Raw genomic sequence first — 24863 nt, 5'->3', positions numbered from 1 at the left:
AAAATCTAGCCCGTAATAGAACATGAGGCCGCGGACAAAAGGGTGGAGAGGAAACCCTGGCCCGCGAAGAAGTGGGGGGTAAACACAACCCTTTCGCCGGGCTCAGGAGTGGGGATGACTTGCTTCTTGGCAGGGAGCCTGTGCGCGATGTCCGCAGTCAGGTACCCCGCCTCACGGAGCTCCTTGACGTCCTTCTCTGTGACGGAGGAGGCCACCCACTTGCCCTGTGAGCTGGATCCAGACATGGCTGGAGAGGTTGGTGGCGGTGGGAAAGATTGAGGCTTGGGCGTTGGAGCTTGAGGATGGGAAATAGGAGAAAGAAGAAGGCATGAGGTGAAAAGTGGGATCTTTATCCACTTATATAGGCAGTGAATATCAAGCGCCCCCCCCCTTAAGCCTTAAAACTCGCCTGTTCCCAAGGGGTCGTGCGAATGGCGCGGTTGGATTACCCAAACCCGTATTGATGAGGATCCTGCCATAAGTGGACACGATCTCTGTTTTGACAAGACGTGTCAATAGAGGCCGCGCCTCGAAACGCGAAGCAGGAGGCCAAAAAATGGTTCGAAATGATAAAGAGGCTAGATATAGCATTTCGCCGAAAAAGTTGTCCGTTGACAGACATAATTTTGATTGAATATTCTGCCTTCATGGTTGTGGGATGTGCAGAGCCGGATACAGATCTTTTATTTAGATTGCTTTGGAGTATTCGGAGGAGGAACCAGCCTTGCAATGTCGAACACAATCTCCGCATCGAACATATCGTCATTGAAGACTAGTTCAGGGGCTACTGAGGGAGTCCCGGATTAAGGGGTCCTCGAGTGTCCGGGCTATGTGATATGGACCGGACTGATGGGCCATGAAGATACAAGGTAGAAGGCCTTCCCCCATGTCCGGATAGGACTCTCCTTTGCGTGGATGGCAAGATTGGCATCCGGATGTATAATTTCCTTCCTCTGTAAACTGACTCTGTACAACCCTTGGTCCTTCCGGTATCTATATAAACCGCAGGGGTTAGTCCGTAGAGGCTATCAGAATTCATACAGGCTAGACATCTAGTGTTTATCCATTACAATCTCGAGGTAGACCGACTCTTGTAACCCCTATACTCATCAAATACAATCAAGCAGGGCATAGGGTTTTACCTCCATTAAGAGGGCCCGAACCTGGGTAAACATCGTGTTCCCTGTGTCCCTTGTTACCTTTGATCCTCAGACGCACATTTTGGGACCCCCTACCCGAGATCGGACGGTTTTGACACCGACACACGTCGCTCCAGGGGAGCGGCGTCCTCGTCTCCCAATAACGACGGCATACATCCGTGTGGATGTAGTGCCGGCCGCGCTCGCTGGCGGCCGTAGGGGCGATGGAGAATGCGGGCGGCGTGGGGGCCCTCTTTGGTGGTGATGTCGGCCCCTCTTTGACGCCGCGGAGGCGGCGGCCCGAGGACGAGCCAGCCTCGTGGTCGTGCTTCCCCTTGCGGCCGGTGTTCGAGAACCCCATGGCTGCGTGGTGGCCGGCCAGCGAGATCGAGGACGGGGAGAGGGAGAGCTAGGGTTTGGGGAGTGTCGGGTTTCGAGGAGGCAGCACGGGCTGGAGTGGGGAGTGTGGACTGCGACCGGTCCACGGCTTCCCATTTAAGAAGGACGGCGACCGTTCGCCTGGGCGGATGACAGGTGGGGCCGACCGCGCGTGCACATTAATGTTGGGCGTTGGGAGTTAGGTGGCCGCCTGCCACGCAGCCCCGAAGCGGACGAGCAATGCGTCTGTTTGCTGTCCGCCGCAACCCAAACCCGGCGCATGTTTGTGTTCGAAATGGGTCGGCCCGGACACAAAACAGATCAGATGGGTCCAGGCCGTCGCGCGCTGGGCCGTGGGGTCTGTCTGTTTTACCCCAAATGTACGGGGCCGGACAGGATGAGGTCGCGCGCTGGAGTTGGCCTGAGAGCGGGCAAGGGCTGCCGCTGGCGGCTCGGTGGAAGGAGATGGGATGCTGGAGTGGAGTTTTTCTTTTCCTTTTTTGAGGACAGCTCGTAAGGATACACTACAGTTACTTTTAGTTTATTGTTGCATTTCTTCACAACGCCCTGCAGGACTGTAATTCATTCAGTCCACTTATCATTTGACCAAATGGCCCAAACACGTATACGTTCATACCCTTTTTAGACTACCAGGAGGGCACAAGGCGCCCAGTTCAATTTTCATTGAAAATGAAACCATAGGAGTCCATACAGCCACACGCTACTCGCATGTCTCAAAATCAAACTTAAAGCAAAAAAAGGCTGACAAATGAGGTGTCTGTTCGGTTTCTCTCCACTCCCGCGACTCAGCTCCCGGAGTGGAGCAGGCTGCTGCAGCTTTTTACAGAGCAACTCAAACCGAGCTCCGCAACTCCGCGGAGTTGAGCGAAGTGGAGAGATTTCAAACAAGACCTAATACCCCGGCAGAAACTGATTGCATAGAGAGCAGAAATTCGCAAGTTTGCAGCACAAGCGGACAAACTAAACAAAAAACATAAAGTAAAGCTAAACTCCCGATGGGTGTGAAACCATCCTTACCGACCATCCTTCATCAGACGCCAAGCATTATGTTCCTGTCACTCAAAGCAAGATCAAATCTCATAACTAGTGGCGGAGCTAGATAGAAAACATTGGGGGCGAAACACAAAAGATGAAGAGTTGGGGGGCCAAACGCTATTTTTTTCCTAATCTAAGGGTCTGTTTGGTTGCGACCCTGAGCAACATGCCTGAGTTTTTTCTCCTGCCAGAAGGTGGCCTGAAGTTGCATCAGAAATTGATTGATCCGACACATCTCTCTTTCAGAGCAGTGGCACATCTCTCTTTCAAAGCAGTGTTTGGTTGATAGCCTGAAACCACGCCTGAAGCAGACAGTGTTTGGCTCATGATTGGCTTGAGCTGCATTCAAAGCAATATTTTATATGGAGTGACTCAGGTAGCAAACAGCGGAGAGTAGCCATGCTCAGGCGTCCAATTCTTTAGGCCTGACATGGGCAGCTTTGCACAGGCAAGAACAGGCAAGAATCTTCAGGCTAAAATCTCACGACATCAACCAAACAGACCTTAGGCAAGATACAGGCAAAGGCTCCGGCCAGGCAATCGGGCTCAGGGTAGCAACCAAACGGCCCCTAAGCCCTTCAAATAAAAAATACTTCAGGGATATATCCAAGTTTGCGGGGGAGGGAGGGGCACGCCCCCTCCCCCAGCCCACCACATAGCTTCGTCGTTGCTCACAGCTTGAATTTGATGCAGGACCCGCTCTTGATCTTCTTGATCGGCAATGTCGGCGAGTGAGGCGGTGCTACTTCTTGAGCTTGCGTTGGTTTTCCCTTGAAGAGGAAAGGGTGATGCAACAAAGTAGAGATAAGTATTTCCCTCAGTTTGAGAACCAATGTATCAATCCAGTAGGAGACAATGCACAAATCATCTAATACCTGCACAAACAATCAAACAACTTGCACCCAATGCGATAAAAGGGGCTGTCAATCCCTTCATAGTTACTTGCAAAAGTGAGATCTGATAAAAATAGATGAAACTAAGCAAAAGGTAAATATTTTTGATATTTTTGGTTTATAGATTGGAAAGTAAAAGATTTCAAAATAGTAGATCAGAAACTAATAAGATGGAAAATAGACCTGGGGGCCATAGGTTTCACTAGAGGCTTCTCTCATGATAGCAAATAATACGGTGGATGAACAAATTACTGTCGAGCAATTGATAAAAAAGCGCAAAGTTGTGACGATATCTAAGGCAATGATCATGAATATAGGCATCACATCCATGTCAAGTAGACCAAAACGATTTTGCATCTACTACTATTATTCCACACATTGACCGACTCCTGCCTGCATTTAGAGTATTAAGTTCATGAAGAACAGAGTAACGCATTAAGTAAGATGACATGATGTAGAGGAATAAACTCAAGCAATATGATGTAAACCCCATCTTTTTATCCTTGATGTCAACAATACAATACGTGCTTTGCTGCCCCTACTATCACTGGGAAGTGACACCGCGAGATTGAACCCAAAGCTAAGCACTTCTCTCATTGCAAGAAAAACCAATCTAGTTGACCAAACGAAACTGATAGTTCAAAGAGAATTACAAAGATATCAAATCATGCATAAAAAATTCAGAGAATATTCAAATAATATTCATAGGAAGCTGATCATAAATCCACAATTCATCGAATCTCGACAAACACACCGCAAAAGAAGATTACATCAGATAGATCTCCAAGAACATCGAGGAGAACATGGTATTGAGAATCAAAGAGAGAGAAGAAGCCATCTAGCTACTAGCTATGGACCCATAGGTCTGTGGTAAACTACTCACGCTTTATCGGAAGAGCAATGGAGTTGATGTAGAAGCCCTCCGTGATCAAATCCCCCTCCGGCAGGATGCCGGAAAAGGCCCCTAGATGGGATCTCACGGGAACAAAAGCTTGCGGCGGTGGAAAAGTGTTTTCGTGGATACTTCTGGTGGTTTGAGAATATATGTGAATATATAGGCAACGGAATTAGGTCAGGGGAGTCACGGGAGGCCCATAAGACAAGGGGCGCGCCCTCCACTCTTGTGGCCACCTCGTGGCTCCTCCGACTTGATCTCCAAGTCTCCTGAGTGTCTTTTGGTCCAAGAAAAATCATCACGAAGATTTTATTCCGTTTGGACTCCGTTTGGTATTCCTTTTCTGCGAAACTCAAAAATAAGGGAAAAACATAAAGTGGCACTGAGCTCTAGGTTAATAGGTTAGTCCCAAAAATAATATAAAATAGCATATTTTAATGAATATAAAACATCCAAAACAGATAATATAATAGCATGGAACAATAAAAAATTATAGATACATTGAAGACATATTAGGCGGCTCCACGGAAGTAACATGGCTTGGTGCAGCGGAGAACTTGGTGATCATCTTCGGACTCCCCGGAGGAGAGGGCATGTTGTGGTTTGTACTCAGGCCACAAGAAACCCCAAAACCCATTTCTAACAACAATTTAGCAAGTGCGTCTTGGCTTAAAACACCTTTAGTGTCTAATATATCGATCCTTACCCCACTATCAGTTGAAAGGGAGAACCGGGGATCGACGAGAATTGATGCGAGATCGTTTTTACCCTCTCCAAAGGTTCTTCCTTGAAGAGTATCAACCATTAATTGATTGTTATATGGATCAACCACCAATTCTGCTTTAAATCAGACCAATTGACATTGATTTTTTTTTTGCGAGTGAAATAATGCATTACTCAACTAAAGCAGTTCATACATCAATCGTAGCTAGCTCTATAGCATCCGAATGACCCGAACCAATCCAAGTCGTGGTTCTGCCTTCTACACAAGCAAATTTGGCTATGCTAAAAACTAGGGAATTTCTGTATTTCCAAATGCACCACAAAACACGTGCACGAACATAGTTCATGACCGTTTATTTCTTCTGGGCTGGCCAGAATCTAGAAATTGACAAATAGTTATTTCCTAATTAACAAGAGAAGACAGAAGAAATGGCTCCACTGTCGGCCTTATACCTAATTAATCCCCAATTATGCATACACACCGGTTTAGATTCATACAAATCCTTCTCGGATTCGACAAACTGGTACTTAGGTTCATACATCTTCGGCCTAAGGCAGTGATCTGTGATTTGGAGTGGTTGACTTTGAAGAGCTAGTAAAATCACACCCAAGCCCTACCCTCGGAATTTATTATTCATGTGGGTGCATTTGTGCTCGGGATTAGAGTAACACTTTTGATGTATGAGAGTCTTTAGTGCTACCTAGAGCAGAACTTGTTGCATCTCTTTTTTTTTTTGAGAAAATTTGCATCTCATATTTGATGATAGTGGAAGAATATTTGGATGGTTTCAGTCCGTGGTTTTTACCCCAACTTGGGGGCTTTTCACATGATAATCCTGATGTTCATGCGTGTTGATTTTCGGCTGATGTTTTGAGTGGTTCACTTGACCTCAAACACATATGAGTTGTGTTGTTTGAGATGCAGCGTCACGCTGAACGAAGTTAAGAAAAGCATTAAGTTTCGTCCTAAGTTTCGACTAATCAAACTTACTCCATACAAGTTGATGCATATGTTTCCTTTCATGACCGAGAAATGTCCAGGTTACTTTGTTTCCTCTGCAGTTTTCAGATACCTTACTTGTGTGTTAGTAATTCCCAACGTTAGGTTCAACATTGCCGTTTTCTGGTTTGAAGGGAAAACGTTTCTACTGCAACATTGCCGCGGGGCGGGCACACACACGCCCCCGTAAGAACAGAGAAAAATCACTAAAGTTTCAATCATCTTTACAGATACTTTTTACAGATTTTGCAATCTGGACGCGATCGAGCCACCACACAGTTGCATCATTATTTTTCTTCTCGTGGTAAGCTAGCAGTAGCAGTGACACTTGTATATAATCCGCCGGGTCACAGCTTGTTGGTCTTGGCCAGGTACACGACGGCGCCGGAGGTGGCCACCGGGATGACGACGTCGTCGGAGAAGGACTTGAGGCCCGGGACGACCCTCTTGACGAGGAGCGCGCACATCGGCGCGCCGAAGAGGACCACGAGCACGTCGAAGGCGGCCTTGCCGAAGCTGAAGCTGTTCACCGTGACGAGGTTCTCGGTGATCCTGTGGAACTGCTCCTTTGTGATGTTTACTCCGTCCCTCTTTCCCCCAAGAGCCTGCACTAGAGGGAAACAAAATTCATTAATACCCCTACCTGGTTTACTTTCTTTTGCAATATTTTGTGATGACATCCAAATGTTTTCTTTTTAGCAATTTAAAAGTTTTGAAACCAAAGAAAGATTCTAAGCTCTGTTGAGAAGCTATGCCAAATAAAGCAGAGGAACCTCCTTTATAGTATTATTATTCTAAAACAAAAGGGTGTGTCCGAACCTTGTACTCTTTCTCGAGTTCATCTTTGGTTGGCATCCTGTACTGCAGCTGCCCTTGTTTCTCACAAAACTTTCTGAAGTAGAATGCAAAATAACAGATAGAAATTGTTAGGTATCACCATCGATGAGGTTTCAGCTGGCTGAATATATTTGAGCTTCTGACGGATCAGGAACATTTCGGCATTGAATCTGACCGAAAGCTACACTACTCCCTTGGGTACACTGGAACGCAACGTTTTGGACACTGGCGCATTTTTTCAGATATATAACTTTGACGACTAGTTTCTACTGCAATATATGTATAACGAAAAACAAAATTGTAATATTCAGAAATTACTTCTCGAGATAAATCTATACTGCTACGTATGGCTTTCAAGTTCCCAAGCTAAATATTGGAGTCAATATCAGTCGTCAAAGTTTCCAATGTTTGGCTTAAGACATGTCCAAAACGTCGTTTTTCTGTGTGTACCAAGGGAGTAGTACCTGTTTATGCGCATGCATGAACTTTTAATCCGTAAAGGCTTAGGAATCAAAGGAGAATTCCTGCAGGCATCCAATAATATTTCAACTATAATACTACCAATCTGTAGGCTGTATAGATACTAAAACAAATGATGCGTTATACTAGCAGCTCCCTAGCAATGCTCTCTAGCTCTTGAGAAGAAAGGCTTACTCGATGAGCTCGAAGATGGCGTGGTAAAACTCATTGAAGGTTTTGGCAGGCTTGACCTTTTCGTCGTAGTTGTTGTCCATAAATTTGATGAGCTGCTCCTTGGCGTTATTATGGTTGGCCACAGCCTTGCCGTCCTTGTCGTTCTTCTGCGTCGCCCGCCCGGCCTCTACCAGAAACATCAGTCATGTTAGAAGCAAAACCAGCAAGCATTTGCAAAGATGGTTGACCCGAGATCGCGCGACCCGGTAGCTAGTGTTCGTCGATGATCATACCTTGCTTCGCCTTGGTGACGGCCTGACCCATTGATCTGATCTTTGTGGGCGTGGAAGGGCGGGTTTCCTTGCTGCTGTGGTGAGAAGAAAGGAGGTTTCTTGTGCACATGCAAGCACGGGGGCTGGGGAGGAGTATATGTGGGGGCGTGCGTGCCGCCGGTGTTCCTTGTGTGAGGCCAAGGCAACGGCGTTGGCGTTGCTCCTGCCGAAAGCAAAGCGGGGGAGGCATCAAAGGAAAGGGTCCAACAACAGGACTTGTTCTGGCTCCCGGCGACGCTAGCTTAGGATTCTGTTATATTATAATTGGAGGCGTATCTGAAATATGAGAATGTTGATTATGGAAACTTGCACGGTCGCAATTGAATCAGTATGCCCTCTATAAGATGATAAGCAATAGTACTTGCAAGCGGTCTAGTGTACAAAAATGCTGCGCTTTTTAATAACAATAATGGTACAAACTCACAAAACTACAATGCTATACAGACCCAGTGAATTAATCAATGGACTTGGACGCTACTCATAGCCACAAAACCTATTCATTCATGCCCTGAGATCTTACTCGTCTCCTGGACCAGCCACTTCCAATTACAAAAATGTACTCCCTCCGTCCCAAAATAAGTGACTTAACTTTGTACTAACTTTAGTACAAAGTTAGTGTAAAGTTGAGTCACTTACTTTGGGACGGAGGGAGTACTTCAGAAAGATGGACTGCATGAAAAAGCTTAGCTCCTGAGGGCCTTGATGTACAGATGGAGTCTTCTGCATGCGGATCCGGTGTTCAAATTCGATTGTTGAATTCCATGTGGTGGATGGAAAATCACCCAACATCTGGTTGGGCAGACACCAGCTACAAAATTGTGATGCTGCAGCAAGGATAGATGTACAGCTTGCTCATATTTTACCAAGTGGTGACTCGTCGCTGTGCTCATCCACCAGCCAGAGTTTATGATCACGGAAGCGTTTTATCTTCTTTTCAAACCCTGTTATGTAGTTGTTATGTATAATGACATGCTTGCCCTTTGTCTCCTTGACCCATGTTTTGTTCTTGAAATATAGACCTCCAGTTGGAAAAGCAGACTGAGGCAGTAAATACACATCCACCTGCAAGCATATCTTATATTAGTAGTTTTACAAATGACATCGTCTGTTGCAGAGGCAGCGATGCAGGAAAATATTCTGAGAAAACAGAATAAAACCCTTTGCCATGTACCATGACTTTGTTTCCATCCATAAAAGACCTCCAGAAAATACTTGCAGAATGTAAACTACTCCCTCCGTCCCAAAAACGTCTTACATTATGGGATTGAGGGAGTAAAACTTAAACGCAGCAACGATATTGATAAAAAAACTGGTAAGTGTTATATCTTTAGGGAATTTATAAACATATAGGTAACAGTTACGAGCTTCCTTGGAAAAGTTATTACTGAACAAGTACATTTTAAACATGGCAAAGCTTAGTACAACCAATGCATGTCAACTGAAGTCCACATTAAAGATAACAGTGTAGAAGCTAAAACCATGCCGAAACAGTTACTCCGGTCCACATTTTACATGAAGTGCCACATGGAGATGGAGATGATTAAAATGGATATCGAGCAAAATGAAATCAGTCAAAGATCAACTTCAACCACCTTCTCATGAAGTTCAAATTTTAACCTATTAAGTGCCTTTTCATGATGTCGTTAACATATTTGTTGTAGTAATTCATGATATATGAATGATTAACTAACAATTGCAAGTGTTTCTTAAATTGTCCTCTATCTATCCACTATAGCAAATCCCATAAATGGTTGATGCTTACACAGCGAACTCTATTGTCTAGTTGATAGAAAAGTTGTCGGCAAATGTTCCACTGACAAAATGAGAAGTCCACAACTCCACATTGCCCGATTGTGCCCCGTCCCAGTAAAATAACATGTACACGTGGATAACAGGAGGTCGAGGTTGATAATACCCTTGGTTCTCTGGCATTGCCGTGAAGGAGATAAGACATGCAGGATAGAAGAAAGACTAGAAAGATAACTTCTTGCTAGATCTCAGAAGATCATTACTGCTTAGATATATATAGTATCCATCTTCTAGACTGAATACAGACTTATCTTATCATAGTATCCCAACCTTGCACAACACAGATTTAAACTGTTCCCCACTAGCCTAGAGACTTCGGTGGACCAAAAACTTGAGCACAGGTCGAACATGATTCTGTCCTCTATGAACCTACTATGCCTAGTGCCGTGGCGGTCGCGCAGTGTCCACCTTGACATGAGCTTGATCACTGCCTCCCTCCTGTATGCGGCCACGGCGAGTCCGGTACGAATCGCATGCACGAAATCTGACTCGAAACTCTTATCTCTTAGTAACATGACCTTGCACAATAAACAGAATTTAAACTAATCATGACTGGCCTAGGGAGTTTGTTCGACCTAGGACTTGAGCCTGGTTGGACAATTTGAGACACAAAGAAGTGAAGAACTTAAGTCCAATTCAACATGACTCCACCTAATGCTGCTACGTCATGTCCCTCAAGGAGCGAGTCTCTCCCTGCCGCTTTCCTTGAGATAAAAAGAACACTGGCAAAAAAGATAAGATAATACATAACAACTGCAAAAGACAAGCTCACACAACCGTGATGATGCACATGTAGAGGTACATCCATTTACGGCACACAGTATTTTTTTTTTTGCGAAGTCGGCACACGGTATATTGATAGTTTGACAAACCGAAATAACACATTAGCACATGGCATTCCTAGGGAGTTTGTTCGACCTAGGACTTGAGCCTGGTTGGACAATTTGAGACACAAAGAAGTGAAGAACTTAAGTCCAAGTTCAACATGACTCCACCTAATGCTGCTACGTCATGTCCCTCAAGGAGCGAGTCTCTCCCTACCGCTTACCTTGAGATAAAAAAACACTGGCAAAAATGATAAGATAATACATAACAACTGCAAAACACAAGCTCACACAACCGCAGTGATGCACATGTAGAGGTACATCCATTTATGGCACACGGTATATTGATAGTTTGACAAACCGAAATAACACATTAGCACATGGCACCACACAAAAAATCATATATTAGAAGTTTGGAACATCAGTGCTACTTCTAAAAAAATGTACAGGAAAGTGTTGGCAAAGATTGTGTACATTTTTAAACAAGCCTATATACGATCCAGATTGATATCAAAATTTGAGTTCCTCGGTACTTCAACTGGCCTAGACTAAAGAGCATACACGAAAATCAATTTAAACTTTAAGCAGCCCTGAACCCATTTACCAGATAACTCTGTGCCACTAGTTTGTTTAAGCGAAGAAACAAATGAATATGCTCAGTTCAAGCAAATGCAACGAAATAAAGTTCAAATTCAATTGCCACAGAAAACATTTAAATGTTCATGCCTAACCTGCCCAGTAGTCTTTAGTAAAGCCCAGTTGAATGCTGGCTGATCATTTGATTTCGCTTTCCTCGACCAGGGCTGTTCCTTGAGCTCCTCAATCCACTTCCTCATCAACAGCTTTGCCCCTTCTGTTGGCTGCAGGAAGATCATACAGCTGCAAATGTATGGCCGCCCCTTCTTACCTGGCGGCGGCAGCGCATGTGAATGATTCAGTGGCTTCACCTGCACCAACAATTCCCACATCATCAAATACTCTTCCAACAGCCCCAACGACAAACACAACAATTGTACGTACTTCACTCATGTCGTCCATGAAGTAGACCTCGTGATTGCCGACTAGATATGGAAACGGGTCGGCAAGCCACACCATGTCGACGTCATTGTACATGACGCTGTACCCCAGCTCGAGAATCTGCAGCAGGTGTCGCGGCCGCCGCGAGGTGAAGTTAAAGAAGCCCTGCACACAAGAGCAGGCACAGTCACGCACATGGACATTTCATCGAACAGCTTGGGTGGGGAGTAAGGTAACCGAGATTTCTCCCCCACCTGTGACCCGAACTTGTGGGCGGCCTGGGCGTCGGGCGCGGGGGGCACGAGGACGGCGTGGCCGGGCCATGCGGCATTGATGCGCTCGAGGGTCTCGTAGTCCTCGGCGATGACGAGCACCTGGTTAGCGCGGCCGGCGCGGCGGACGCTGATGAGCCAGTTGGAGAGGAAGGGGAGGTACGGCCCGGAGACGGCGGCGAGGATGATGGTGCCGTTGCCGGAGGCCGCGGCGAAGGCAGCGGCGTCTTGGAGCGTGTAGGAGCGCCACGGGGAGGCCAGCGCGGAGTGGCGGGGCGGCCCCCAGGGGAAGAGGAGGGCGAGTAGGAGGAGGAGCGCGAGAAGGGAGAAGAGGTAGGGGAGCGTGAGGAGGGGCAGGGGGGGGGAAGGGGCGGCGTTAGCGAGGGTCGTGGAGACGGGGAGGGAGTCGGCGCCCAGCGGCTTCTGGTGCGGCCGCTGGTGGAGCGAATTGCCGGAGATCGGGGGCTGGGGCTAGAGCGTGAACTGTGAAGTGGGAAAAGGAAGCACATGTCTCCCCGTTTTCCAGCAAAATACATCTACCGGTCCTCGGGCTGTAGATCTACTTTGGTGCTGCTTTGAGAAGAGTTTTTTCTTGCGAAAATACTTTGAAAAAGTTGGGGGGAAAACACACTCTATTCAGTGAATTTGTTCGACTATTCCATTTTGATCAATGTATTCTCAGAAGTGTAAATTATGAAGCATGGTTGAAGAAATATCTCTCTTTATGACCAATGTGTTCAACTATATTCATCAATATTTTGTACCTGGACACACTTCACACTGGTACACCGATCAATAAAATCCCACGAAGAAACAATAAGAGCAACTCCAACGGGGCGACCCATTTCGTCCGCCGCCGTCCGTTTGGGTCGGCGCGGACAGAAAAGTCGGCCCAACGCGCCGACCCAAACGGACGCGCGTCCGTTTTTCGTCCGCGGGCGACCCATTCCCGACTCATTTTTGAGTCGGATTTGCGTCGGCGCGGACACGAGACGGACGCGCGCGCGCCTACTCCTCTTCCGGGCCCGCCATTTCCCCCCATTTTCCCTAAAAACACTCCCGCATGCGCGCGCTTCCGCCCCCAACCAGCCATGGAGGACGTCATCGACCTCGACGCCGCCGCCGGCCTCGCCTCCCTCGCCTCGTCCGGTGCCGCCGCCCCCGCCGGGAAAGGCAAGCCTCGTGCGCCGCACAAGACCGCCGCCGCAACCAAGCCGAAGAAGGCGCTGACGCCCGAAGAACGGGCAAGGAAGTCGGCCAAGAGGAAGGGCCGGGGGCACGCCGCGGACGCGAGGGGTGAGGCCGCCGTCCTCGCCGCCGCGCAGCAGGAGGTCACCAACGCCCGCGTCACGGCGGCAACGAGGGAGGCGCTCTATATGCTAGGGTTAAACCCTAGCCAGCTCAGCCTCGTCCAAGCCGTCGTCGCCGCGGCTAGTACCGGCTCGTCGGCGTTTCCTCGGATGGCGCTATTGGGGAACGTAGTAATTTCGAAAAATTTCCTACGCACACGCAAGATCATGGTGATGCATAGCAACGAGAGGGGAGAGTGTTGTCTACGTACCCTCGTAGACCGAAAGCGGAAGCGTTAGCACAACACGGTTGATGTAGTCGCACGTCTTCACGGCCCGACCGATCAAGCACCGAAACTACGGCACCTCCGAGTTCTAGCACACGTTCAGCTCGATGATGATCCCCGGACTCCGATCTAGCAGAATGTCAGGGAAGAGTTCCGTCAGCACAACGGCGTGGTGACGATCTTGATGTTCTACCGTCGCAGGGCTTCGCCTAAGCACTGCTACAATATTATTGAGGATTATGGTGGAGGAGGGCACCGCACACGGCTAATAGATCTCAAGGATCAATTATTGTGTCTATGGGGTGCCCCCTACCCCCGTATATAAAGGAGCAAGGGGGAGGCGGCCGGCCTAGGAGGAGGGCGCGCCAAAGGGGGAGTCCTACTCCCACCGGGAGTAGGACTCCTCCTACCCTTGTTGGAGTAGGAGAGAAGGAAAGAGGGGGAGAGGAACAAGGAAAAGGGGGCTGCACCCCTTGTCCAATTCGGACCAGAGGGGGGGCGCGCGCCTCCTTCCTTTTGTCATCTCTCCTCTATTCCCGTATGGCCCAATAAGGCCCATATACTTCCCAGCGAATTCCCGTAACTCTCTGGTACTCCAAAAAATATCTGAATCACTCGGAACCTTTTCGATGTCCGAATATAGTCGTCCAATATATCGATCTTTACGTCTCGACCATTTCGAGAATCCTCGTCATGTCCCCGATCTCATCCGGGACTCCGAACTCCTTCGATACATCAAAAACCATAAACTCATAATATAACTGTCATCGAAACCTTAAGCGTGCGGACCCTACGGGTTCGAGAACAATGTAGACATGACCGAGACACGTCTCCGGTCAATAACCAATAGCGGAACCTGGATGCTCATATTGGTTCCCACATATTCTACGAAGATATTTTATCGGTCAAACCGCATAACAACATACGTTGTTCCCTTTGTCATCGGTACGTTACTTGCCCGAGATTTGATCGTCGGTATCTCAATACCTAGTTCAATCTCGTTACCGGCAAGTCTCTTTACTCGTTCCGTAATACATCATCCCGCAACTAACTCATTAGTTGCAATGCTTGCAAGGCTTATAGTGATGTGCATTACCAAGTGGGCCCAGAGATACCTCTTCGACAATCGGAGTGACAAATCCTAATCTCGAAATACGCCAACCCAACAAGTACCTTCGGAGACACCCGTAGAGCACCTTTATAATCACCCAGTTACGTTGTGACGTTTGGTGGCACACAAAGTGTTCCTCCGGTAAACGGGAGTTGCATAATCTCATAGTCATAGGAACATGTATAAGTCATGAAGAAAGCAATAGCAACAAACTAAACGATCAAGTGCTAAGCTAACGAAATGGGTCAAGTCAATCACATCATTCTCCTAATGATGTGATCCCGTTAATCAAATGACAACTCATGTCTATGGTTAGGAAACATAACCATCTTTGATTAACGAACTAGTCAAGTAGAGGCATACTAGTGACACTCTGTTTGTCTATGTATTCACACATGTATTATGTTTCCGGTTAATACAATTCTAGCATGAATAATAAACATTTATCATGATATAAGGAAATAAATAATAACTTTATTATTGCCTCCAGGGCATATTTCCTTCAGTCTCCCACTTGCACTAGAGTCAATAATCTAGTTCACATCGCCATATGATTTAATACCAATAGTTCACATCACCATGTGATTAACACCCATAGTTCACATCGACATGTGACCAACACCCAAAGGGTTTACTAGAGTCAATAATCTAGTTCACATCGCTATGTGATTAACACCCAAAGAGTACTGAGGTGTGATCATGTTTTGCTTGTGAGAGATGTTTAGTCGATGGGTCTGCCACATTCAGATCCGTAAGTATTTTGCAATTTCTATGTCAACAATGCTCTGCACAGAGCTAGCTAATTGCTCCTACTTTCAATATGTATCCAGATTGAGATTTAGAGTCATCTGGATCAGTGTCAAAATTTGCATCGACGTAACCCTTTACGACGAACCTTTTGTCACTTCCATAATCGAGAAACATATCCTTATTCCACTAAGGATAATTTTGACCAATGTCCAGTGATCTACTCCTAGATCACTATTGTACTCCTTTGCCAAACTCAGGGCAGGGTATACAATAGGTCTGGTACACAGCATGGCATACTTTTATAGAACCTATGGCTGAGGCATAGTCAATGACTTTCATTCTCTCTCTATCTTCTGCCGTGGTCGGGTTTCGAGTCTTACTCAACTTCACACCTTGTAACACAGGCAAGAACTCCTTCTTTGACCGTTCCATTTTGAACTACTTCAAAATCTTGTCAAGGTATGTACTCATTGAAAAACTTATCAAGCGTATTGATCTATCTCTATAGATCTTAATGCTCAATATGTAAGCAGCTTCACCGAGGTCTTTCTTTGAAAAACTCCTTTCAAACATTCCTTTATGCTTTGCAGAATAATTCTACATTATCTCCGATCAACAATATGTCATTCACATATACTTATCAGAAATGTTGTAGTGCTCCCACTCACTTTCTTGTAAATACAGGCTTCACCACAAGTATGTATAAAACTATATGCTTTGATCAACTTATCAAAGCGTATATTCCAACTCGGAGATGCTTGCACCAGTCCATAGATGGATCGCTGGAGCTTGCATATTTTGTTAGTACCTTTAGGATTGACAAAACCTTCTAGTTGCATCATATACAACTCTTCTTTAATAAATCCATTAAGGAATACAGTTTTGTTTATCCATTTGCCAGATTTCATAAAATGCGGCAATTTCTAACATGATTCGGACAGACTTAAGCATAGATACGAGTGAGAAACTCTCATCGTAGTCAACACCTTGAACTTGTCGAAAACCTTTTTGCGACAATTCTAGCTTTCTAGATAGTAACACTACTATCAACGTCCGTCTTCCTCTTGAAGATCCATTTAATCTCAATGGCTCACCGATCAATGGGCAAGTCAATCAAAGTCCATACTTTGTTCTCATACATGGATCTCATCTCAGATTTCATGGCCTCTAGCCATTTCGCGGAATCTGGGCTCATCATCGCTTCCTCATAGTTCATAGGCTCGTCATGGTCAAGTAACATGACCTCCAGAACAGGATTACCATACCACTCTGGTGCGGATCTCACTCTGGTTTACCTATGAGGTTCGGTAGTAACTTGATCTGAAGTTACATGATCATCATCATTAGCTTCCTCACTAATTGGTGTAGTAGTCAGAGGAACAGATTTCTGTGATGAACTACTTTCCAATAAGGGAGCAGGTACAGTTACCTCATCAAGTTCTACTTTCCTCCCACTCACTTCTTTCGAGAGAAACTCCTTCTCTAGAAAGGATCCATTCTCAGCAATGAATATCTTGCCTTCGGATCTGTGATAGAAGGTGTACCCAACATTTTCTTTTGGGTATCATATGAAGACACACTTCTCCGATTTGGGTTTGAGCTTATCAGGTTGAAACTTTTTCACATGCATTGCAACCTCAAACTTTAAGAAACGACAGCTTAGGTTTCTTGCCAAACCATAGTTCATACGGTGTCGTCTCAACGGATTTAGATGGTGCCCTATTTAACGTGAATGTAGCTGTCTCTAATGCATAACCCCAAAACGATAGTGGTAAATTGGTAAGAGACATCATAGATCGCACGATATCTAATAAAGTACGGTTATGACGTTCAGACACACCATTACACTATGGTGTTCCAGGTGGCGTGAGTAGTGAAACTATTTCACGTTGTTTTAACTGAAGGCCAAACTCGCAACTCAAATATTTTTCTTCTGCGATCATATCGTAGAAACTTTTATTTTTGTTACTATGATTCTCCACTTCACTCTGAAATTCTTTGAACTTTTCAAATGTTTCAGACTTGTGTTTCATTAAGTAGATATACCCATATCTGCTCAAATCATCTGTGAATGTCAGAAAATAACGATACTTGTCGTGAGCCTTAACACTCATCGGACCGCATACATCAGTATGTATGATTTCCAATAAGTCAATTGCTCGCTCCATTGTTCCGGAGAACGGAGTCTTAGTCATCTTGCCCATGAGGCATGGTTCGCAAGCATCAAGTGATTCATAATCAAGTGATTCCAAAAGTCCATCAGCATGGAGTTTCTTCATGCATTTTACACCAATATGACCTAAACGGCAGTGCCACAAATAAGTTGCACTATCATTATTAACTTTGCATCTTTTGGTTTCAATATTATGAATATGTGTATCACTACGATTGAGATCCAACGAACCATTTTCATTGGGTGTGTAACCATATAAGGTTTTATTCATGTAAACAGAACAACAATTTATTCTCTTACTTAAATGAATAACCATATTGCAATAAACATGATCAAATCATATTCATTCTCAACGCAAACACCAAATAACACTTATTTAGGTTCAACACTAATCCCGGAAGTATAGGGAGTGTGCGATGATGATCATATCAATCTTGGAACCACTTCCAACACACATCGTCACTTCACCCTTAACTAGTCTCTGTTCATTCCGCAACTCCCGTTTCGAGTTACTACTCTTAGCAACTGAACCAGTATCAAATACCGAGGGGTTGCTACGAACACTAGTAAAATACACATCAATAATCTGTATATCAAATATACCTTTGTTCACTTTGTCATCCTTCTTATCTGCCAAATACTTGGGGCGGTTCCGCTTCCAGTGACCAGTACCTTTGCAGTAGAAGCACTTAGTCTCAGGCTTAGGACCAGACTTGGGCTTCTTCACTTGAGCAACAACTTGCTTGCCGTTCTTCTTGAAGTTCCCCTTCTTCCCTTTGCCCTTTTCTTGAAACTAGTGGTCTTGTCTACCATCAACACTTGATATTTTTCTTGATTTCTACCTTCATTGATTTCAGCATTACGAAGAGCTTGGGAATCGTTTCTGTTATCCCTTGCATATCATAGTTCATCATGAAGTTCTACTAACTTGGTGATGGTGACTAGAGAATTCTGTCAATCACTATTTTATCTGGAAGATTAACTCCCACTTGATTCAAGCGATTGTAGTACCCAGACAATCTGAGCACATGCTCACTGCTTGAGCTATTCTCCTGCATCTTTTAGCTATATAACTTGTTGGAGACTTCATATCTCTCAACTCCGGTATTTGCTTGAAATATTAACTTCAACTCCTGGAACATCTCATATGGTCCATGACGTTCAAAACGTCTTTGAAGTCCCGATTCTAAGCCGTTTAAGCATGGTGCACTAAACTATCAAGTAGTCATCATATTGAGCTAGCCAAATGTTCGTAACATCTGCATCTGCTCCTGCAATAGGTTTGTCACCTAGCGGTGCATCAAAGACATAATTCTTCTGTGCAGCAATGAGGATAATCCTCAGATCACGGATCCAATCCGCATCATTGCTACTAACATTTTTCAACTGAATTTTCTCTAGGAACATATCAAAAATAAAACAGGGGAGCTAAACGCGAGCTATTGATTTACAACATAGATATGCTAATACTACCAGGACTAAGTTCATGATAAATTAAAGTTCAATTAATCATATTACTTAAGAACTCCCACTTAGACAGACATCCCTCTAATCTTCTAAGTGATCACGTGATCCATATCAACTAAACCATGTCCGATCATCACGTGAGATGGAGTAGTTTCAATGGTGAACATCACTATGTTGATCATATCTACTATATGATTCACGCTCGACCTTTCGGTCTCCGTGTTCCGAGGCCATATCTGTTATATGCTAGGCTCGTCAAGTTTAACCTGAGTATTCCGCGTGTGCAACTGTTTTGCACCCGTTGTATTTGAACGTAGAGCCCATCACACCCGATCATCATGTGGTGTCTCAGCACGAAGAACTTTCGCAATGGTGCATACTCAGGGAGAACACTTGTACCTTGATAATTAGTAAGAGATCATCTTATAAAGCTACCGTCGAACTAAGCAAAATAAGATGTATAAAAGATAAACATCACATGCAATCAAAATATGTGACATGATATGGCCATCATCATCTTGTGCCTTTGATCTCCATCTCCAAAGCATCGTCATGATCTCCATCGTCACCGGCATGACACCATGATCTCCATCATCTTGATCTATATCAATGTGTCGTCACATGGTTGTCTCGCCAACAATTGCTCTTGCAACTATTGCTATCGCATAGCGATAAAGTAAAGCAATTATTTGGCGCTTGCATCTTATGCAATAGAGAGATAACCATAAGGCTTTTGCCAGTTGCCGATAAATTCAACAAAACATGATCATCTCATACAACAACTTATATCTCATCACGTCTTGGCCATATCACATCACAACATGCCCTGCAAAAACAAGTTAGACGTCCTCTACTTTGTTGTTGCTAGTTTTACGTGGCTGCTATGGGCTGAACAAGAACTGTTCTTACCTACGCATCAAAACCACAACGATAGTTTGTCAAGTTGGTGCTGTTTTAACCTTCGCAAGGACCGGGCGTAGCCACACTTGGTTCAACTAAAGTTGGAGAAACTGACACCCGCCAGCCACCTATGTGCAAAGCACGTCGGTAGAACCAGTCTCACGTAAGCGTACACGTAATGTCGGTCCGGGCCGCTTCATCCAACAATACCGCCGAACCAGAGTGTGACATGCTGGTAAGCAGTATGACTTATATCGCCCACAACTCACTTGTGTTCTACTCGTGCATATTACATCAACGCATAAAACCAGGCTCGGATGCCACTGTTGGGGAACGTAGTAATTTCAAAAATTTCCTACGCACACGCAAGATCATGGTGATGCATAGCAACGAGAGGGGAGAGTGTTGTCTACGTACCCTCGTAGACCGAAAGCGGAAGCGTTAGCACAACGCGGTTGATGTAGTCGTACGTCTTCACGGCCCGACCGATCAAGCACCGAAACTACGGCACCTCCGAGTTCTAGCACACGTTCAACTCGATGACGATCCCCGGACTCCGATCTAGCAGAATGTCGGGGAAGAGTTCCGTCAGCACAACGGCATGGTGACGATCTTGATGTTCTACCATCACAGGGCTTCGCCTAAGCACTGCTACAATTGAAGGAAATATGCCCTAGAGGCAATAATAAAGTTATTATTTATTTCCTTATATCATGATAAATGTTTATTATTCATGCTAGAATTGTATTAACCGGAAACATAATACATGCGTGAATACATAGACAAACTGAGTGTCACTAGTATGCCTCTACTTGACTAGCCCGTTAATCAAAGATGGTTATGTATCCTAACCATGAACAAAGAGTTGTTATTTGATTAACGGGATCACATCATTAGGTGAATGATCTGATTGACATGACCCATTCCATTAGCTTAGCACCCGATCGTTTAGTATGTTGCTATTGCTTTCTTCATAACTTATACATGTTCCTATGACTATGAGATTATGCAACTCCCGTTTGCCGGAGGAACACTTTGTGTGCTACCAAACGTCACAACGTAAATGGGTGATTATAAAGGTACTCTACAGGTGTCTCCAAAGGTACATGTTGGGTTGGCGTATTTCGAGATTAGGATTTGTCACTCCGATTGTCGAAGAGGTATCTCTGGGCCCTCTTGGTAATGCACATCACATAAGCCTTGCAAGCATTGCAACTAATGAGTTAGTTGAGAGATGATGTATTACGGAACGAGTAAAGAGACTTGCCGGTAACGAGATTGAACTAGGTATTGAGATACCGACGATCGAATCTCGGGCAAGTAACATACCGATGACAAAGGGAACAACATATGTTGTTATGCAGTCTGACCGATAAAGATCTTCGTAGAATATGTAGGAGCCAATATGAGCATCCAGGTTCCGCTATTGGTTATTGACCGGAGACGTGTCTCGGTCATGTCTACATTATTCTTGAACCCGTAGGGTCCGCACGCTTAAGGTTTCGATGACAGTTATATTATGAGTTTATGAGTTTTGATGTACCGAAGTTAGTTCGGAGTCCTGGATGTGATCACGGACATGACGAGGAGTCTCGAAATGGTCGAGACATAAAGATTGATATATTGGACGGCTATATTCGGACACCGGAAGTGTTCCGGGTGATTTCAGAGAAAACCGGAAAGCCGGAGGGTTACCGGAACCCCCCCGGGAGAAGTAATGGGCCATATGGGCCTTAGTGGAGAGAGAGGGGCAGCCAAAGGTGGGCCGCGCGCCTCCTCCCCCCTGGTCCGAATTGGACTAGGAGAGGGGGGGCGGCGCCCCCCTTTCCTTCTCCCTCCCCACTTCTTTCCCCCTCCTAGTAGGAGTCCTACTCCTACTAGGAGGAGGACTCCTCCTTGGCGCGCCATATGGGCCGGCCGGCCTCCTCCCCTTGGTCCTTTATATACGGGGGCAGGGGGCACCCCTAGACACACAAGTTGATCCACGTGATCATATTCTCAGCCGTGTGCGGTGCCCCCTTCCATAGTCCTCGATAATATTGTAGCGGTGCTTAGGCGAAGCCCTGCGACGATAGTACATCAAGATCGTCACCACGCCGTCATGCTGACGGAACTCTTCCCGACACTTTGCTGGATCGGAGTCCGGGGATCGTCATCGAGCTGAACGTGTGCTAAAACTCGGAGGTGTCGTAGTTTCGGTGCTTGATCGGTCGGGTCGTGAAGACGTACGACTACATCAACCGCGTTGTGCTAACGCTTCCGCTGTCGGTCTACAAGGGTACGTAGATCACACTCTCCCCTCTTGTTGCTATGCATCACCATGATCTTGCGTGTGCGTAGGAATTTTTTTGAAATTACTACGAAACCCAACAGTGGCATCCGAGCCTAGGTTTTATATGTTGATGTTATATGCACGAGTAGAACACAAGTGAGTTGTGGGCGATATAAGTCATACTGCTTACCAGCATGTCATACTTTGGTTCGGCGGTATTGTTGGACGAAGCGGCCTGGACCGACATTATGCGTACGCTTATGCGAGACCGGTTCTCCCGATGTGCTTTGCACATAGGTGGCTTGCGGGTGACAGTTTCTCCAACTTTAGTTGAACCGAGTGTGTCTACGCCCGGTCCTTGCGAAGGTTAAAACAACACCAACTTAACAAACTATCGTTGTGGTTTTGATGCGTAGGTAAGATTGGTTCTTGCTTAAGCCCATAGCAGCCACGTAAAACTTGCAACAACAAAGTAGAGGACGTCTAACTTGTTTTTGCAGGGCATGTTGTGATGTGATATGGTCAAGACATGATGCTAAATTTTATTGTATGAGATGATCATGTTTTGTAACCGAGTTATCGGCAACTGGCAGGAGCCATATGGTTATCGCTTTATTGTATGCAATGCAATCGCGCTGTAATGCTTTACTTTATCACTAAGCGGTAGTGATAGTCGTGGAAGCATGAGATTGGCGAGACGACAACGATGCTACGATGGAGATCAAGGTGTTGCGCCGGTGACGATGGTGATCACGACGGTGCTTCAAGGATGGAGATCACAAGCACAAGATGATGATGGCCATATCATATCACTTATATTGATTGCATGTGATGTTTATCTTTTATGCATCTTATCTTGCTTTGATTGACGGTAGCATTATAAGATGATCTCTCACTAATTATCAAGAAGTGTTCTCCCTGAGTATGCACCGTTGCGAAAGTTCTTCGTGCTGAGACACCACGTGATGATCGGGTGTGATAGGCTCTACGTTCAAATACAACGGGTGCAAAACAGTTGCACACGCGGAATACTCAGGTTATACTTGACGAGCCAAGCATATACAGATATGGCCTCGGAACACGGAGACCGAAAGGTCGAGCGTGAATCATATAGTAGATATGATCAACATAGTGATGTTCACCAACAAAACTACTCCATCTCACGTGATGATCGGACATGGTTTAGTTGACTTGGATCACGTAATCTCACTTAGAGGATTAGAGAGATGTCTATCTAAGTGGGAGTTCTTTAAGTAAATTAACTAAACTTAAATTTATCATGAAACTTAGTACCTGATAAGTATCTTGCTTGTTTATGCTTGTTTGTAGATAGATGGCTCGTGCTGTTGTTCCGTTGAATTTTAATGCGTTCCTTGAGAAAGCAAAGTTGAAAGATGATGGTAGCAATTACACGGACTGGGTCCGTAACTTGAGGATTATCCTCATTGCTGCACAGAAGAATTATGTCCTGGAAGCACCGCTGGGTGCCAGGCCTGCTGCTGGAGCAACACCAGATGTTATGAACGTCTGGCAGAGCAAAGCTGATGACTACTCGATAGTTCCAGTGTGCCATGCTTTACGGCTTAGAATCGGGACTTCAACGACGTTTTGAACGTCATGGAGCATATGAGATGTTCCAGGAGTTGAAGTTAATATTTCAAGAAAATGCCCGGATTGAGAGATATGAAGTCTCCAATAAGTTCTATAGCTGCAAGATGGAGGAGAACAGTTCTGTCAGTGAGCATATACTCAAAATGTCTGGGTATAGTAATCACTTGATTCAATTGGGAGTTAATCTTCCAGATGATTGCGTCATTGACAGAATTCTCCAATCACTGCCACCAAGCTACAAGAGCTTCGTGATGAACTATAATATGCAAGGGATGAATAAGACTATTCCCGAGCTCTTCGCAATGCTGAAAGCTGCGGAGGTAGAAATCAAGAAGGAGCATCAAGTGTTGATGGTCAACAAGACCACTAGTTTCAAGAAAAAGGGCAAAGGGAAGAAGAAGGGGAACTTCAAAAAGAACAGCAAGCAAGTTGCTACTCAAGAGAAGAAACCCAAACCTGGACCTAAGCCTGAAACTGAGTGCTTCTACTGCAAGCAGACTGGTCACTGGAAGCGGAACTGCCCCAAGTATTTGGCGGATAAGAAGGATGGCAAGGTGAACAAAGGTATATGTGATATACATGTTATTGATGTGTACCTTACTAATGCTCGCAGTAGCACCTGGGTATTTGATATTGGTTCTGTTGCTAATATTTGCAACTCGAAACCGGGACTATGGATTAAGCGAAGATTAGCTAAGGACAAGGTGACGATGCGCGTGGGAAACGGTTCCAAAGTCGATGTGATCGCAGTCGGCATGCTACCTCTACATCTACCTTCGGGATTAATATTAGACCTAAATAATTGTTATTTGGTGCCAGCGTTAAGCATGAACATTATATCTGGATCTTGTTTGATGCGAGACGGTTATTCATTTAAATCAGAGAATAATGGTTGTTCTATTTATATGAGTAATATCTTTTATGGTCATGCACCCTTGAAGAGTGGTCTATTCTTATTGAATCTCAATAGTAGTAACACACATATTCATAATGTTGAAGCCAAAAGATGCAGAGTTGATAATGATAGTGCAACTTATTTGTGGCACTGCCGTTTAGGTCATATCGGTGTAAAGCGCATGAAGAAACTCCATACTGATGGACTTTTGGAACCACTTGATTATGAATCACTTGGTACTTGCGAACCATGCCTTATGGGTAAGATGACAAAAACACCGTTCTCCGGTACTATGGAGAG

At 45.2% G+C, this 24863-nt stretch overlaps 2 protein-coding genes across 3 annotated transcripts; both read right to left on the bottom strand.

Annotated features, from left to right (window-relative positions):
* Positions 1–6285: 6285 nt before the first annotated feature.
* On the bottom strand, positions 6286–8083 carry LOC125516127. Of its 2 annotated transcripts, XM_048681600.1 has the most exons (5): positions 7848–8083; positions 7576–7741; positions 7386–7445; positions 6904–6976; positions 6286–6689 (listed from the first exon to the last, which is right to left on the bottom strand). In XM_048681600.1, the coding sequence occupies exons 1-5, from the start codon at positions 8074–8076 to the stop codon at positions 6432–6434; spliced, it is 786 nt and encodes a 261-aa protein (XP_048537557.1). In that variant the 5' UTR covers positions 8077–8083; the 3' UTR covers positions 6286–6431. The 2 variants fall into 2 exon arrangements, with proteins under 2 accessions (XP_048537557.1, XP_048537567.1); XM_048681610.1 differs by lacking the exon at positions 7386–7445.
* Positions 8084–8206: 123 nt separating this feature from the next.
* On the bottom strand, positions 8207–12850 carry LOC125532897 (UDP-D-xylose:L-fucose alpha-1,3-D-xylosyltransferase MGP4-like). Its single transcript, XM_048696762.1, has 5 exons — positions 12821–12850; positions 11791–12279; positions 11540–11701; positions 11251–11466; positions 8207–8948 (listed from the first exon to the last, which is right to left on the bottom strand). Exons 1-5 carry the CDS (start codon positions 12848–12850, stop codon positions 8739–8741), a joined length of 1107 nt encoding a protein of 368 aa, XP_048552719.1. The 3' UTR covers positions 8207–8738.
* Positions 12851–24863: the final 12013 nt, after the last annotated feature.

Source organism: Triticum urartu, chromosome 1 (genome assembly GCF_003073215.2).
Source record: "Triticum urartu cultivar G1812 chromosome 1, Tu2.1, whole genome shotgun sequence".
Taxonomy (NCBI): Eukaryota; Viridiplantae; Streptophyta; class Magnoliopsida; order Poales; family Poaceae; genus Triticum; species Triticum urartu.
The sequence above is the reverse complement of the archived record's forward strand: the minus strand, read 5'-3'. Positions and strand labels throughout refer to the sequence as shown.

Coding starts and splice junctions, on each gene's coding strand:
- LOC125532897 (XM_048696762.1), bottom strand. CDS start 12,850: ATGGGGGGAAATGGCGGGCCCGGAAGAGGA. Junction 11,702..11,790: donor CCCACAAGTTCGGGTCACAG/GTGGGGGAGAAA, acceptor TCTTGTGTGCAG/GGCTTCTTTAACTTCACCTC. Junction 8,949..11,250: donor TACTAAAGACTACTGGGCAG/GTTAGGCATGAA, acceptor ATATGCTTGCAG/GTGGATGTGTATTTACTGCC.
- LOC125516127 (XM_048681600.1), bottom strand. CDS start 8,076: ATGCCTCCCCCGCTTTGCTTTCGGCAGGAGCAACGCCAACGCCGTTGC. Junction 7,742..7,847: donor CGTCACCAAGGCGAAGCAAG/GTATGATCATCG, acceptor TGTTTCTGGTAG/AGGCCGGGCGGGCGACGCAG. Junction 6,977..7,385: donor TCATGCATGCGCATAAACAG/GTACTACTCCCT, acceptor ATTCTACTTCAG/AAAGTTTTGTGAGAAACAAG.